The 16,445-nt window shown below is 39.9% G+C and overlaps 1 protein-coding gene across 1 annotated transcript in view; it reads right to left on the bottom strand.

The window, feature by feature from the left end:
- The window catches only part of LOC126267868 (odorant receptor 82a-like), a 165,670-nt gene extending 151,607 nt beyond the window's left edge, over positions 1-14,063 (bottom strand). The window contains exon 1 of the mRNA XM_049973178.1: positions 14,024-14,063. Within this exon, the coding sequence (XP_049829135.1) occupies positions 14,024-14,063 (40 nt within the window). The remainder of the gene's footprint in view (positions 1-14,023) is intronic.
- Positions 14,064-16,445: the final 2,382 nt, after the last annotated feature.

Below are 16,445 nucleotides of genomic sequence, written 5' to 3'. Positions count from 1 at the left end.
TTTATTTAAAACGTATGACGTCTAATTACAATTTCGTGTAGTGTCAATTGATACATATTTCCGACAGAAGGCGATTTATCTTTAACAAGCATTGAGGAATCTCCAGGCAAAGACAAATCATGTGTTATTATTACTTTTTTCAAAGTTAAGAAGTTCATATAGTAGTATCTTTTTCACGTGAATAGGGCAGTTTATCACTATGAAGTATGAACGATCAACGTCTCTGTTTAACCTTCTGATGAAACTGTAGTTGTTTCCACGAAAGCGGAAACCTACACACATTTCAAAAGGTTTTCCTAAACCCCACCTGATGCGGCGGAAGCTAGCAGATGCCAAAGCTACATACGTGCAAAAACCATATGTGGCCTTGTATCTTTGTCATATTGGATTTGAAGTTTTATCTTACAAGGAATTCCTTAAGCGCGAGGTCGCAAGTTCAATCTGTGGTACGGCTCATTTGAAAGTAAACTGTTAAAAATTATGTGCATTAGGACAGCGTTAGAAAATGCGTGTATGGGAGGTGCAGACATGAACCTTCTATACAAATGTTGAATTCCTGAGGGACCAAACTGCTGAGGTCTTCGGTCCCTAGACTTGCACACTACTTAAACTAATTTATGCTAAGAACAACACACACACCCATGCCCGAGGGAGGACTCAAAGGTCCGGAGGAAGGGGCCGCGCAGTCCGTAACATTGCGCCCCAAACCGCGTGGCCACTCAGTGCGTCTCAACCTTCTATCGGCTGTATGTATTACGTATCACAAAATGGACGTCGTCGACATTCAAGAATCGTTCAAAACAAACTATTAACTTGCACCATGAACACCGAATGAAAAATTGCGAACCACAGTGATCACAAAGATTCGCGTCATCAAGATCGAAGGCTCACTCCTTGCAGGATCATCAGCTAGGTAAGCAACTTTAAAGAACGCATATACAATCACATCGGTGTAAAGGGCTGATGAGGACTGATGGAATGAGATGGCATGCAACCGAAGTCGAAACAGTCTGTCGTGGAGCTTGTCGTGAAACTGGCTAGCCTTTAAGGCGTAGCTGCAGAGATTGCAATAATTTGTTTTTTAGGCACGGTATAAAACATCCAGAGGCGTCCAGTGGTTCTAAGTGGTATGAATTACAATGACACATATTTATCAGGAAGTATAGTTTGTTTTAAAAGAATATGATTTTTACACGCTAACCAGGAATCACTCAAAATCAAGTATTTTGAGCAGTTATTACCCAAAAGCAGTGCTTATACCATTGTTGTAGTTCTCTTACACCTATTTTCCCATTATTGCTTACTGTGACGTAAATATTCGCTACTGCCCTTGTAAAATCAGGCATATGAGAAAGACTCGTAGAGGACAGAGCACCTCTAACTTCTCGCAGCACAATAAATAACTTTCCAGCTAATTTACCAGTCAGATTGACAGTCGCCGCAATTGTATATGATTGCGTTAACTCCTCTTCGAAGCCAGATTCGCCGGAGTTGAAAACAAATTACTTACTAAACGATGGAATAAAGTTGTTTATCTCATTACAAATTTTCGAGCCAATTCTGTAGTTTTTTGTGCATCGTCAAGTTTACTCTTTGTTTGAAATTTCGTTGTATTTCTTCTTCCAATTCAGTAGCACTATTCGGAGTTACGGAACCATACACGCTTCCCTTGAAATTATTGTAATGTTTGTTGTGCGCAATTTGACGTGCATAACGTAGCCGGTCACTATCGCGCACATCCTGCAAATTGTATCGTGCATCCTTGAAACGCGCAAACAACAGCTTATGTCAGAAGGCGCGCCTTGTCCTCCCTTGAATATCCGTCGTTTTTCTTGTGCACTACACGGTCGTACTGCTGCGGATTTGTTCGACCTCTGTTCATAACTGTTTTTCTACTACGCTGCGGATGATCTTCCATTTATGTAATTATGTTTAGTAAACGTTCCTGGGACAACGATTGTTCTTCACTATGTTTCACTGGACTGGACGGGATTTGTGGTTCCCTGTTCGACAACAATGATGAACTACATGGCTCGACACCTGTTTCAGTATCACTTTCACTTGTTAAGCTGATGCTGATGATGGTGATGATGATGATGATGATGATGATGATGATGTTTGGTCTGTGGGGCACTCAACTGCGCAGTGATCAGCGCCGGTAGAAACTCCCAAGCTTTACTCAGTCCAATCCCGCTACTTTCATGGATGATGATGAAATGATGAGGACAACACAAACACCTAGACCTCGGGCGGAGAAAACCCCCAAACTTGTTAAGCACGTATCGTCATCTTTGTACGTCTCAAGTACATTGTTCGCGCAGACGAGCGTCTTTGATACCACACATTCCCCTGACTCATCTTTTAGAAAAGTTAACATTCATCTGCCACTTCTTTCTCACTCTGCGAAATTCCTTGGGTTCTTTCCTGACGATCTGTCAACTTCGGCAACTGTTGTTACAGACATAATGCTCTGTTTATCGTTGCCTTTGCTCTGTTTTGCATCAACGCGACTGGCACTGTAGCACTGTTGTGAGTAACTCGTCGACTAAGCAGTTCCAACTACGCTCGTGATGTGCTCACCATTGGATGCCTCCAGTTCCAGCCCCTGTTGCCATTAGCAGCTAAAATTGTGGCTGTATGGTAGACAATATAAGGGACGTCAAATGCCGTGAACATCATCGGTCCTTTGCGACGTCGCACTCAAACGGTTCCTTGTTAGTAGCGAAGGCTTGTCTTAATGCACATAACGACGGAGCCTGGCATGAGAGAGATCTGCATGGCGGTGCTTTCATTGCCGGCACGGTAGCTCAGAGTGTTCGGTCAGAGGGCTAGCTGCCCTCTGTTATAAAAAACCTGAGTTAATGGATCAACAACGAACTGAAACGGATGTCTTACGACGTCCGCCCAGAGCAAATACAACTAACGAAAAAATCAAAACGTCTTCAGTCGCGGGTTCGATCCCCACCACTGCCTAAATTTTGATAAATAATCAGCATTGGCGGCCGAAGACTTCTGGCATAAGAAGTGAGCCTCATTCTGCCAACAGCCTTGTCACTGAGGGCGGAGGAGCGGATAGAGGTTCAGGGCACTCTCTTGTCCTAGGGGTGGGAAATTGCCCCTAAAAGCGGAAGAATCAGCAATGATCAACGACATGAGGATGCAGAAGGCAATGGAAACCACTGCATTAAAGACACGTAACGTGTATCCACAGGACATGTGGCCTGTAGTTGAAAAAGTGTCATGATGATCTCTCCATTAGCAAAAGATTCCGGAATAGTCCCCCATTCGGATCTCCGGGAGGGGACTGCCAAGGGGGAGGTTACCATGAGAAAAAGATTGAATAATCAACGAAAGGATAATGTTCTACGAGTCGGAGCGTGGAATGTCAGAAGCTTGAACGTGGTAGGGAAACTAGAAAATCTGAAAAGGGAAATGCAAAGGCTCAGTCTAGATATAGTAGGGGTCAGTGAAGTGAAATGGAAGGAAGACAAGGATTTCTGGTCAGATGAGTATCACTGTGAGCAGTTCAGTGACCGGGTTGTTCTAATCAGAATCAACAGCAGACCAACACCGACAACGATAGTTCAGGTATACATGCCGACGTTGCAAGCTGAAGATGAACAGACAAAGTGTATGAGGATATTGAAAGGGTAATGCAGTATGTAAAGGGGGACGAAAATCTACTAGTCATGGGCGACTGGAATGCAGTTGTAGGGGAAGGAGTAGAAGAAAAGGTTACAGGAGAATATGGGCTTGGGACAAGGAATGAAAGAGGAGAAAGACTAATTGAGTTATGTAACAGGTTTCAGCTAGTAATAGCGAATACCCTGTTCAAGAATAACAAGAGGAGGAGGTATACTTGGAAAAGGCAGGGAGATACGGGAAGATTTCAATTAGATTACATCAAGGTCAGACAGAGATTCCGAAATCAGATACTGGATTGTAAGGCGTACCCAGGAGTAGTGATGAAGAGTAGGCTGAAGTTCAAGACATTAGTCAGGAAGAATCAATACGCTAAGAAGTGGGATACGGAAGTTCTAAGGAATGACGAGATACGTTTGAAGTTCTCTAACGCTGTAGATACAGCAAAAAGGAATAGCGCAGTAGGCAGTACAGTTGAAGAGGAATGGACATCTCTAAAAAGGGCCATCACAGAAGTTGGGAAGGAAAACATAGGTACAAAGAAGGTAGCTGCGAAGAAACCATGGGTAACAGAAGAAATACTTCAGTTGATTGATGAAAGGAGGAAGTACAAACATGTTCCGGGAAAATCAGGAATACAGAAATACAAGTCGCTGAGAAATGAAATAAATAGGAAGTGCAGGGAAGCTAAGACGAAATGGCTGCAGGAAAAATGTGAAGACATCGAAAAAGGTATGATTGTCGGAAGGACAGACTCAGCATACAGGAAAGTCAAAACAACCTTTGGTGACATTAAAAGCAACGGTGGTAACATTAAGACTGCAACGGGAATTCCACTGTTACATGCAGAGGAGACAGCAGATAGGTGGAAAGAATACGTTGAAAGCCTCTATGAGGTTGAAGATTTGTCTGATGTGATAGAAGAAGAAACAGGAGTCGATTTAGAAGAGATAGGAGATCCAGTATTAGAATCGGAATTTAAAACAGCTTTGGAGGACTTACGGCCAAATAAGGCAGAAGGGATAGATAACATTCCATCAGAATTTCTAAAATCATTAGGCGAAGTGGCAACAAAACGGCTATTCATCTTGGTGTGTAGAATATATGAGTCTGGCGACATACCATCTGACTTTCGGAAAAGCATCATCCACACAATTCCGAAGACGGCAAGAGCTGAAAAGTGCGAGAATTATCGTACAATCAGCTTAACAGTTCATGCATCGAAGCTGCTTACAAGAATAATACACAGAAGAATGGAAAAGAAAATTGAGAATGTTCTAGGTGACGATCAGTTTGGCTTTAGGAAAAGTAAAGGCACGAGAGAGACAATTCTGACGTTATGTCTAATAATGGAAGCAAGGCTAAAGAAAAATGAAGACACGTTCATAGGATTTGTCGATCTGGAAAAAGCGTTCGACAATATAAAATGGTGCAAGCTGTTGGAGATTCTGAAAAAAGTAGGGGTAAGTTATAGGTAGAGACTGGTCATATACAATATGTACAACAACCAAGAGGGAATAATAAGAGTGGACGATCAAGAACGGAGTGCTCGTATTAAGAAGGGTGTAAGACAAGGCTGTAGCCTTTCGCCCTTAGTCTTCAATCTGCACATCGAGGAAGCAATGATGGAAATAAAAGAAAGGTTCAGGAGTGGAATTAAAATACAAGGTGAAAGGATATCAATGATACGAATCGCTGATGACATTGCTATCCTGAGTGAAGGTGAAGAAGAATTAAATGATCTGCTGAACGGAATGAACAGTCTAATGAGTACACAGTATGGTTTGAGAGTAAATCGGAGAAAGACGAAGGTAATGAGAAGTAGTAGAAATGAGAACAGCGAGAAACTTAACATCAGGATTGATGGTCACGAAGTCAGTGAAGTTAAGGAATTCTGCTACCTAGGCAGTAAAACAACCAATGACGGACGGAGCAAGGAGGACATCAAAAGCAGACTAGCTATGGCAAAAAAGGCATTGCCGGCCTTAATTTGAGGAAGGAATTTCTGAGGATGTACGTCTGGAGCACAGCATTCTACGGTAGTGAAACATGGACTGTGGGAAAACCGGAACAGAAGGGAATCGAATCATTTGAGATGTGCTGCTATAGACGAATGTTGAAAATTAGGTGGACTGATAGGGTAAGGAATGAGGAGGTTCTACGCAGAATCGGAGAGGGAAGGAATATGTGGAAAACACTGATAAGGAGAAGGGACAGGATGATAGGACATCTGCTAAGACATGAGGGAATGACTTCCATGGCACTAGAGGGAGCTGTAGAGGCCAAAAATTGTAGAGGAAGACAGAGATTGGAATACGTCAAGCAAATAATTGAGGACGTAGGTTGCAAGTGCTACTCTGAGATGAAGTACGTTTCCCGGATTCTTTTGCGAAAGGTTTCAACACCAGTATCAGCAAGCGTTGTACCATTGTAATTTTCTTTCCAAGCGCTACTGAATGCAGTTATGAATAGTATATGGTTCCATAAAAAAAAACTTGTTTCAATATCTAGTTTGATACCATGTTACGCGGGACTATCCATACAAAACATCACGTGCTGCTCAGCATAGTATCAACTGCGGAAAAAATCATTTTGATATCTGGAACTATACACGAGCCGCAACTACTGCGTTTGTAGTGGTATTTTGACTAGGGAGCATGGACTTCTCATGAATGGGTCCACACTGTGTCTATCAAAGAACCGTCGCTCTGCAGCATCCCTCGTGACCACCGTCGGCAAGATAGGCGGCAATCTGGTGAGAGATCCCATTCTTCGAATACATTGGAGAGCCACAGCAGTGTTGCTGGTGGTGTCACGGTGTGTGGAACCATCGTGGTACTGACCGAGGGAGAGGCGACGGTGTGCGTTGCAGACATCCTGCGGCCCCACGCGTTAGCTCTCATGCGATAGTATAGTAGTTCTGTTTCTCAACAGGACAATGTTCATCCACACACGACATGTGTCTCTATGAACTGTCTGCGTGATACTGAAGTACTCCCGTGGCCAGCTAGATCCCCAGGTCTCGTTAGAACATATGTATGATCAGATTTGGTGACAACTCCGCCCTAATGCCAGTATGCAGGATATCGAGAACCAGTTACAGAATTTGTGTGCCAGCTTGCCTTGGGACAGGATACAACGGCTTTATGATACCCTATGCAACCAAATAAGTGTGTGCATCCGGCTTAGACGGCTATTTCATAAACATTGTTAATTCAGACTTTGCCTTGAGCGTAATGAAAGAAAAAGATGAAAATTCTGTTCTTTGGTAGGAGGAATTTAAAGTAGACTGGGGCGGCAGTGAGAATTTGGATCAAAGAGTCAGGTGTGCCAGGATAATCCTTGCAGTATTGTGAACCGTGTTGCCAAGGTGGCTTAGTGGTTGACGCAGCTGCCTAGGGAGCAGGAGACCGGGTTTCGATTTACGACCTTGGTACAAATTTTCACTCACCGCTTGAGTCCTTGCACATAAAATAAAAAAGACTTTTGTAAATATTGAGGAGGAACTGATTACGTTTACAGTTCGATCTAAACTTAGCCCTTACAGGCATGGCATTTTCGTAGTAAGACGGCCAGAAAAACAAAATGTTTAATCCGTAATTTCATGCTATTAAAATTCACTTTATTCTGAGGTAAACTTTACACATACGTCAATTTTAAATTTTGTAAGTGCAAGAATAAGGCATTATTAACTTTCAAGGACGATTTGAACCAAAGGCACTCTCCGCGCGAGCGCTCTATAGCTCAGGTGGAATCTGTAAGCCAAGTCGAGTCTGTTTCCCTGCTTCACAGACCTCATGTGTCCCGTATCGATTTTTTCGTCTCGACTTCATCCAACGCCACTGTCATACATTGTAAACACATATCGCGTACACTCTGTGTAAACCTTCAGTACCTCCCTTCACCTGTTAGCTTTCCCTCATTTTCTTAGTACTGGTTTGCCATTTGAGTTCTTGATGATTCACAGCTGCTTCTCTATCCTCCAAAGGATTCTGTAATTTTACTACGCACACTATCTTTCTTTCCCGTAATCGTGCACGCTTCTACAGCTTTGCATTTGTCCGCTAGCTATTCCTGGTTTTTTGCTTTGAATTTAAAATCAATCTCATTTTTAGATGGCTATGCTCCCATATACCTGATTTGTTTCCACCATTTTTATGTTGTCCTCTTTCATCAAATAAATTTAACAATTCGGGTTATCCAAGGCTTTCTGGAAGGTCTTGTCCTTTGCCTATTCGATCCCCTACTGCCTTTTGTTACCGTCACCTTCTCATATCAGAGCTACATCTTCTATTACATTTCATAAACCAAATTCAGTCAGGAGCAGCCCTTGAATCTCTGTGCTACCTCTCGTTGTTTAATTGTATCTATATACCGTTTCCTTAATTTGTTACGTTTTTTACATTTTTTTCTGCGTTAACCTGCATTTAATAACTAATAAATTATGTTCGGAGCAGGAAAATTGTGTTCAGAGTGATACCTATACTGAAGAAAGCTCGCTGTTTGGAGTTAGCTTTCTTATCTCTGTCTTACCATTTTACAATTTATCTAAAATATTCCATTCTCTCCAGGTTCTTTCCATGTATGAATCCTCTCTCACGATTACTACAATACGTTTTGTGAAATACGATGCAACGGTCGATTTCGGGAACTTCTGTCTGAAAAAGATGTTTCTCTTGTTTTGTATCACATGTTGACAATTGCAGGTTTTATTATTACAATGACAAGTTATAGTTGTGATTTAGTGCCGTCTTCATATCTAGAAATAAGTAAACTATTAGAGATATGATATCAGTGTCGCAACATTTGAGAATTCATAACAGAGAGGAACATGCGTTATATACTGCTTAAAGTATTGTGGAAAATAAATTAAGCGTGTACAAGAAAACAGTGTTGAGAAACATTATCTAGCGATAAACTATAAGATATTTATGTAGTCACTGTGACTTTACATACATAAGTTTTTACATTTGTAAAAAACTAAAAGTTAATCACAAGTACATGCAACCATAGCTTCCTATAAAATGAAGTAAAAGGGAGGATCCACAAAATATATGTCATCAGTCACTGCTAGTGAGGAATGTTTGAGGAAACGAGGTACAGTGGCGTCGATATATACATCTAGAACAGACAGACAGTGAGAAACCACCGATCAGAATAACGTTATTTCATAACTTTGATAAAATTCGTGGAAATCAACATTCATTTTACGAAAAGAACTACGTAGGTAAATGCTATTGTTTCCCCAGTCAGAGTGAGAAATGAAATCATAAAAATTAGAAACCACCCCACTAGAAAATTACAAGGCAATTAAGGGAACAAAAGATATGTTCTCCACTTCTCACTTTTCAGATCGATATAAAAGTACGAGTAACTTTAAGGTGATGAATCCACACACACCAGAATTAAGGATAGAAATAAAATCGTCGAAAAAAGACGAGTGTGAATTTATTTATAAAATAATAAGATACGAATAAAAGTAGGTTAATGCTTCAGATATCCAACGTTGTTTAGTCGCCAGATATGAGGTTCCTATTATAACTGAGTCTTGGGTGGTTGGAGGTTGGAAATCGCATGATACCAGTATCAGCAATCAGTTTTGAAAGTACTGTTTATTAACGAAACATTTAGCTGCAGAAGTGGGCTTCTGCCCGAATTGTGATACTACTGTCACTTTGTATGGTCTCAACTTTGTCTTCGACTACCTTCGGGTGATTTCTGCGCTATATCGTTCTTTACCTCTAAGCTGTGACCTCACAACGACTGTGACAAATGAAAGATGCCCTAAACTGGTTTTTGCAAACAAGACGTCCCTTTTTTTAAATTAACAACAACGATATTTCGGCCCGAATTCAGGAGGCAGTCTTACAAAAAGAATATTAAAAAGTAAGTGAGTAAATTTGTCATATCATAGTATCTAGCACTGTGTCTTAATTTTTTCCATTCTGAATATCAGCCAGTCAGTTTGCTTTTCAACAAAGCTAGGTTCTAACTTGCATCATTTCCTACACCTCAGAACGTCTTACCCCATATCAGATTACTGTGAAACTGCATTCTTAACTGATATGTGGGAGAGTAAAGGACCAGACTACCTATTTAAGACTATCCAGCCTCCGCAGGTCTCTTCCACATATACAACGATCTTTCATAGTCCTGAAAACAAGTGTTTTTCTCTGTGCGAAATTCTGTCAGACTGCTCCCTTTCACTCCTTCTCCACCCAATCTATGTTCTGCTACAGTTATACTGCCACTTCTCTAATCTCCCTACCTGATTGAAAGATTTAGCATTCCAAGTTCCTGTTCACTTGCCGAATAATATAGACAAAGGATATTCAAAGAGTTCAGTTTCCGGATGTGTCTCGATGATTTTCAGTGGCTCAATGAAGAAATCAGACGACAGGAACATATGTGCAGAAACTACATAAACTACATATATAGAATGGAATGTCGACAATGAAAATTTGCGTCGGATCGGTACTCGAACCTGGATTTCCCGCTTATCACGATACGATTTAGATTTCAAACTAATCTACCTCAAATGCACTAAGTAGATAGCTATCACTGTTTTGAGATAAAACTCGTTTTGTATTTTCCTTGTTATTTATAGCTCTTGGGAAACGACATGTTTACAGGCTCACCGAACTAGGCATATCAAAAATGACAAATTTTGAATCCTGTCCTCTCTTGGAATAATTTCTGTGGGCAGGCATGCTCCAAGCCTGCTTCCTGTGTATACACAAATTACTCTTGCGGCTGGTTTATTCACTGAAAGAGTGCCTAATATTATTACTTGTTTACATAGTCAACGTCATTACTTGTACCATGTTCATTTAAGCTGACAGTAACGGCACATCCAACTAAAAGACACGGAACAAAGTCGTGTAAGGAAAAAAATGGTTCAAATGGCTCTGAGCACTATGGGACTTAACAGCTGTGGTCATCAGTCCCCTAGAACTTAGAACTACTTAAGCCTAACTAACCTAAGGACATCACACACATCCATGCCCGAGGCAGAATTCGAACCTGCGACCGTATCAGTCGCGCGGTTCCGGACTGCGCGCCTAGAACCGCGAGACCACCGCGGTCGGCTCGTGTAAGGAGAAAGCCACCAATTTTACTTCATATAGGAACATTTTATAGATCATTTTGACATATAGTGTAGAAGAATCTGAGGGAAACAGGTTGTCTGCCACTTAAATCATGAAAAAATTTTGTTTATGAGAATAGCTTGTTGACTGTATTTGTACTACGTATATCGATATACTAAAACATAATTTTCCATAGCACGAGTGTATCAGTCATTTGTACAACAGATCGACTGCAAAGGCTGTAACTTCCACAGATACATATTTAAAGCTTGGACACATGAAAGCATACATTGTCTCTGAGTGTTAAGGAAAACATTGTTGCGAAAAATATCGTGCAGAAGACAGAATAGCAGCAACGGGGAGAGACAGTCATAGTCAGGTCTTTGGAGAGATGTGACAGTGATCGGTTGGCTTAGGTGAAGAGCTCTGGGTACGAGCAAACAGTTCCCTTTTGAAGATGAGGAATAGCTGAGAACTGAATATTAACGGAGGTGAGATTGTTTGACTTTGATTTTGACGCAGAAAAGACTCTGCAATGAAAAGGTATTTCCACAGTACTTTGCACTCATTTAGTGATTATTGCAGTGTATTAATTTTCATTATTTAGTGGTTTCGAGTGTTAGAAAAGGAGACGATTTATCAGCCGCATGTCGAAGATGTTAGTAAGTTCCATTTGCTTCTGTTAGTTAATAGAAGATTTGGATTTAATAATTTAAAAGTAAAAATGATAGCAATTTCATACTTCAGTAGTGCTTGGTGTGTGTGATAGGATTAAACATGAGTAATTTTATTAAAATTAAATTTTATTCAAATGTTGGATTTGCAATTTTGAGAAAACGAAATTAATTCTGATTCCATTTTATTTTTCATCTATAATCATCCTTTCCCTTTTCTTAAATGTCATGCTTTTTCTATGCAATGAGTACTAAGACCATTGTCAGTAAATGAATAGAACGATGAGTAGAAAGGTTGTTGTCTTTCTTGTAAAGCGGAAAATTATACCATACATCGCAGCGCTTTGCTCTTTTAGCTTACTGTGTCGCAACAGCGTGGTCATTGGCAGCTATGCCGGTGCAGAACAGAAACAAATGTCTGTTGGTGGTAAGACATTATAAGGGACTAATTACAGAAATCATTTGGAAGATTTCCTGCAGTGCAGTGAAATAAATTAGGTGTGAACACAATCTCAGCACATAATGTATAGCTACTGTGAGTAAGCATTTCCATGTCAAGGTTAGTTACATTTAATACTGTCAATGTTCAAAGTTCCTTTCATTAGAAATTTCCAAATTAATTTTCATTTTATTAGATACCTTGTTCAGTTTCTCATCATTAAATATTTTTCATTAGATACTTCAGTAGATAGATTCACCCAATCTGACATAATTTGGGTACCTCAGCCGTTCAAAATTCAGATAATTTCTTTCTCAGTGTTACAGCAGACCGGTGACAACTTTTCACAAAATTTCCGCAGCTAGTATTGCAATAAACGTAATGCTACAACCTCTGATTTGCCTAAGCATAATAAGCATGCGGAGCTCATCTGCAAGTGGAGTTTATTAACTTTTACTTGATGCAAGGTAACTCTCTATTACACACATAGATGCGAAAGTTATCTTCCTTTTTACTGCCAACATGATTCTCCCCTTTGTAGTATAACAGTTTCTGTACTACATTATAACACCTGTTTACTTATTTATTTTGCACATTAAAATTTACCTTCTACTCCTTCTAAATACACACAGAAAAACAAACTTACAGATGTACATGAGAACATTAATAAAACTGTACGTCTTGGTAGAAATGTTTCTGATTTCCCTGCTGGGAAGAATGATTCTATTAACAGGTATACATTAATATTACATTTGTAGTGATTAATGAAAACATCTGTTTAATACGTCACCACCATAGTACTCATAGGTATTTAATTAATGGCGCTGTACATCCTTTTTCTACTTTGAAATGTACCTCTCTTCATGAAGACCTTTCACTACAGTGCAGGTTTCTCTTTACGAAAAAATGCTCACCGCTCTACCATGACTCCTTCAGGATAAAACCATTTAGTCTTATTACCCCACGTTAAGAAAGTAAGTAGCTGCATTTGGGATCCACGTGATCACAAATGTACTTATAATAGAAGTTACCATTTACTATTCTTTTCATGTAATAGGGATGATTCAGAATGATTCCTAGTTAAAACTTTGTCACCCAAAACAAACGTTATTACTCTTGCGAACTTCCTGTCAAATTACTTTTTCTCTGACTGACTCTGTCTGTCAAGGTTTTCAATGCTTGATGCATGTTTTCCTTCCAGAAGCAAGCGTCCCTATTAATTTGAGGGTGTACCTTTACTGACAAATTCTTTTCTTTCCTCCTTAGTATTAATGGTCGGGGAACAGAATTTCTTTTCATAGGCCTCTGTTTACTGTTACAGTCCATCCCTTTGAACAGATTACATTACTTAAACATCTGCTCAAGAATAGTCACATGGAATACGGACTGGGGGGGCAGAAAGTTTCCTGGTGCAGGACATTAAGGCAGAACTGATAGCCTCGGATCTCACCAGGCCTCTCCAGAAAATATCTGTGCACCTAAATAACAACTCCAGTCGTTGAAAGGTAGGCGTTCTGTTAAAAAGCATGACTCTGTAACCTTTGATTCGATGCAGTTATTTATGCAAGGAATAGCAAAGGATTCAGGATGTTGTTTATCGAATTTGTGCGTCTCGCTATTAATTTACTTTTCAGTGCATAAATACAATCCAGTATCACCTTAATGTAACGACTGCACATTCAAGCCATTGGGCATACCAAATTTGATATAGTCGATGGCGACCTTATGATATGTCTGATTTGACAATGCCCTGCGGAAGGTCACCATGTATAACCCTACACCCTATTTTCTTTTCATAATTATAATGTTCTCTTGTTGTCTTTTATCACAGCTGTGTCGTCACGATGTTATGAATACCTTGTTAAAACCTTGGCTGTCTACCGTAACATATATGTTCGGACTTACTACTAAAAACAATAATATTAATACTTCGAACACTATTTCAGAGTAAGCTGAACTTTATTAGTAATGTTGGCTGTGTTTGTACTTGTATGAATTTCACTTCATCTTTCATACTTACTCGTATTCTGGAGCGTTTATTGGGCAAACTAGGGGTCACTGTCTCGAGAAACAGAGTATACACTTCATTATTACTGTAATTATCTTTCTGATAATTAATGTTTCCCATTAAAGGACACTAATAGTATTTATCATTTGATCAGGAACCGATACTAACTCACCTTGTGATATTTCCTCATGAAAATCAACAGTTGTCGCCATGTCCTGAAGAGATGAATTTTGCGAATAAGTCTGTTCATTCACCTTAGAACAGATACTGTATTTATATTTCCATAAATGTAATAACAGCTTTTTGTACCAGATTGAAAATATCAAAATCTTAAATGGCTCCCTTTTAAAACATACTTTACGAACATTGCAACAGCAAAATGAAAATAGTAACTCTCATTAAATTGAAGGTACTTTAATCTTGAGACTGTTAGTAACATAACTTAAATAAAGGAAATTTAATCAGGTACTGTAACAAAGTGATCACTCAAAGTTGTGTGTCTATTATATCTTGACCTTTAGTAATAGCACTTAAGGAAATGAAATTTAATCAGGTACTGTCACAAAGTGACCCATCAAAGTTGTGTGTCTCCTCTTTGTTCCTGTAATGAACAACAAAGCCTTACCATTCAGTGTTATAAATTTTCCACACAGTAAATCGTATTTTTAAAATAGCATTTAGGCTAATTAACGATATGTACTTGAAATAAGGTGGTAAACTTGTAAAAATTAACTGTTAATATAATGTACCAAACGCACTTCTTATAACAGATTTTGTTAACGGAAGTCTGGCTTCTTGTACATGACCAATAAAATAAATTGTCTGTAGCTTGCCTTGTCAGAAGTAGTGTAGTTGAGCATGTGGTGCAAAAATAATTCCAGAAATTCTTCATGCTTCTTATTAATTATATAGTTACAAATTCTGTAATGTGTATCTTTAATAATCATTCTCGAAATAAGATGGTGTCATAGTTGCAACACCATAACTGATTTTTAAAAAGGCATTCACGGCTACAGTTGACATGATTCTACTTTTTAGTACAGATGGGTTAATTATAGACTTCATTCTTGAATTGTACAAATATTAGCACCAAATATTTAATCTCTTGACCAGCACCATTACATTACCTCTCTGAACCACTGCATCTCTTCACAATTCAGTCTGTTTGCGATATACATCGTCCTGTATAAAAGGCGCGCAAAAGATGGAAACGAAAAGCCACGCCTGCCAATCCTATTTCGACGCTGTCCACTGGGTCAGCATAAAGCGCATTTGCTTTAGGAAGGAAAGACTTTCACGAAACATAAGGACAAGAGAAAAAACTAGGCTGTCATCAGGACCTCATGGCTTCCTCATTTTTCTTGGGAAAATAACGCTCTTGTCTTAATAATAATATGTGAAGTTCTTAGGAATAGCTCACACTTTACAAATATGATACTTTTAAAACGTTTAGTATTCAACACTGAAATCAAAGTGCAGTTATTAACTGCAGCTGACTTTTGCAATTGTATGACAACACTTTTTCCTATAATCACCATTAAATAATAATTATTAAATCATCTTAGATATCGAAACCACTCTACAAGAATGTAATTTTCCTCTACAAGTTGATAGGACACAACCCGAGGCGGCAAGGAATTGTCAGTTTCGTATGATGGAATGAAGTGTGGGAATGATAGTTTATACGCTGCTGGCCATTAAAATTGCTAAACCACTAAGATGACGTGCTACAGACCCGAAATTTAGCCGACAGGTAGAAGATACTGTGGTATGCAAATGATTAGCTTTTCAGAGCAGCTATAACGTGCTGACATGAGGAATGTTTCCAACCGATTTCTCATACACAAACAGCAGCTGACGGGCGTTACCTGGTGAAACGTTGTTGTGATGCCTCCTGTAAGGAGGAGAAATGCGTACCATCACGTTCCCGGCTTTGATAACGGTCGGATTGTAGCGTATCGCGATTGCGGTTTATCGTATCGCGACATTGCTGCTCGCATTGGTCGATATCCAATGACTGTTAGCAGAATATGGAATCGGTGGGTTCAGGAGGGTAATACGGAACGCCGTGCTGGATCCCAACGGCCTCGTATCTCTAGCACTTGGGATGACAGGCATTTTATCCGAATGGTTGTAACGGATCGTGCAGCCACGTCTCGATCCCTGAGTCAACATATGGGGACGTTTGCCAGACAACAACCGTCTCCACGAACAGTTCAACGACGCTTGCAGCAGCATGGACTATCACCTCGGAGACCATGGCTGCGGTTATTCTTGACGCTGCATCACAGACAGGGGCCCCCTGCGATGGTGTACTCGACGACGAACCTGGGTGCACGAATGGCAAAACGTCTTTTTTTCGGATCAATCCAGGTTCTGTTTACAGCATCACGATGGTCGCATTCGTGTTTGGCGACATCGCGGTGAACACACATTGGAAGTATGTGTTTGTCATCACCATACTGGCTTATCACCCGGCGTGATGGTATGGGGTCACCTCTTGTTCGCATTGACGACACTTTGAACAGTGGACGTTATGTTTCAGATGTATTATGACCCGTGGGTCTACCCTTCATTCGATCCCAGCAAAACCG

The sequence above is a fragment of the Schistocerca gregaria genome, chromosome 4, assembly GCF_023897955.1.
Source record: "Schistocerca gregaria isolate iqSchGreg1 chromosome 4, iqSchGreg1.2, whole genome shotgun sequence".
NCBI lineage: Eukaryota > Metazoa > Arthropoda > Insecta > Orthoptera > Acrididae > Schistocerca > Schistocerca gregaria.
Note: the sequence above shows the minus strand (reverse complement) of the source record. Positions and strands in the feature narration are given on the sequence as shown.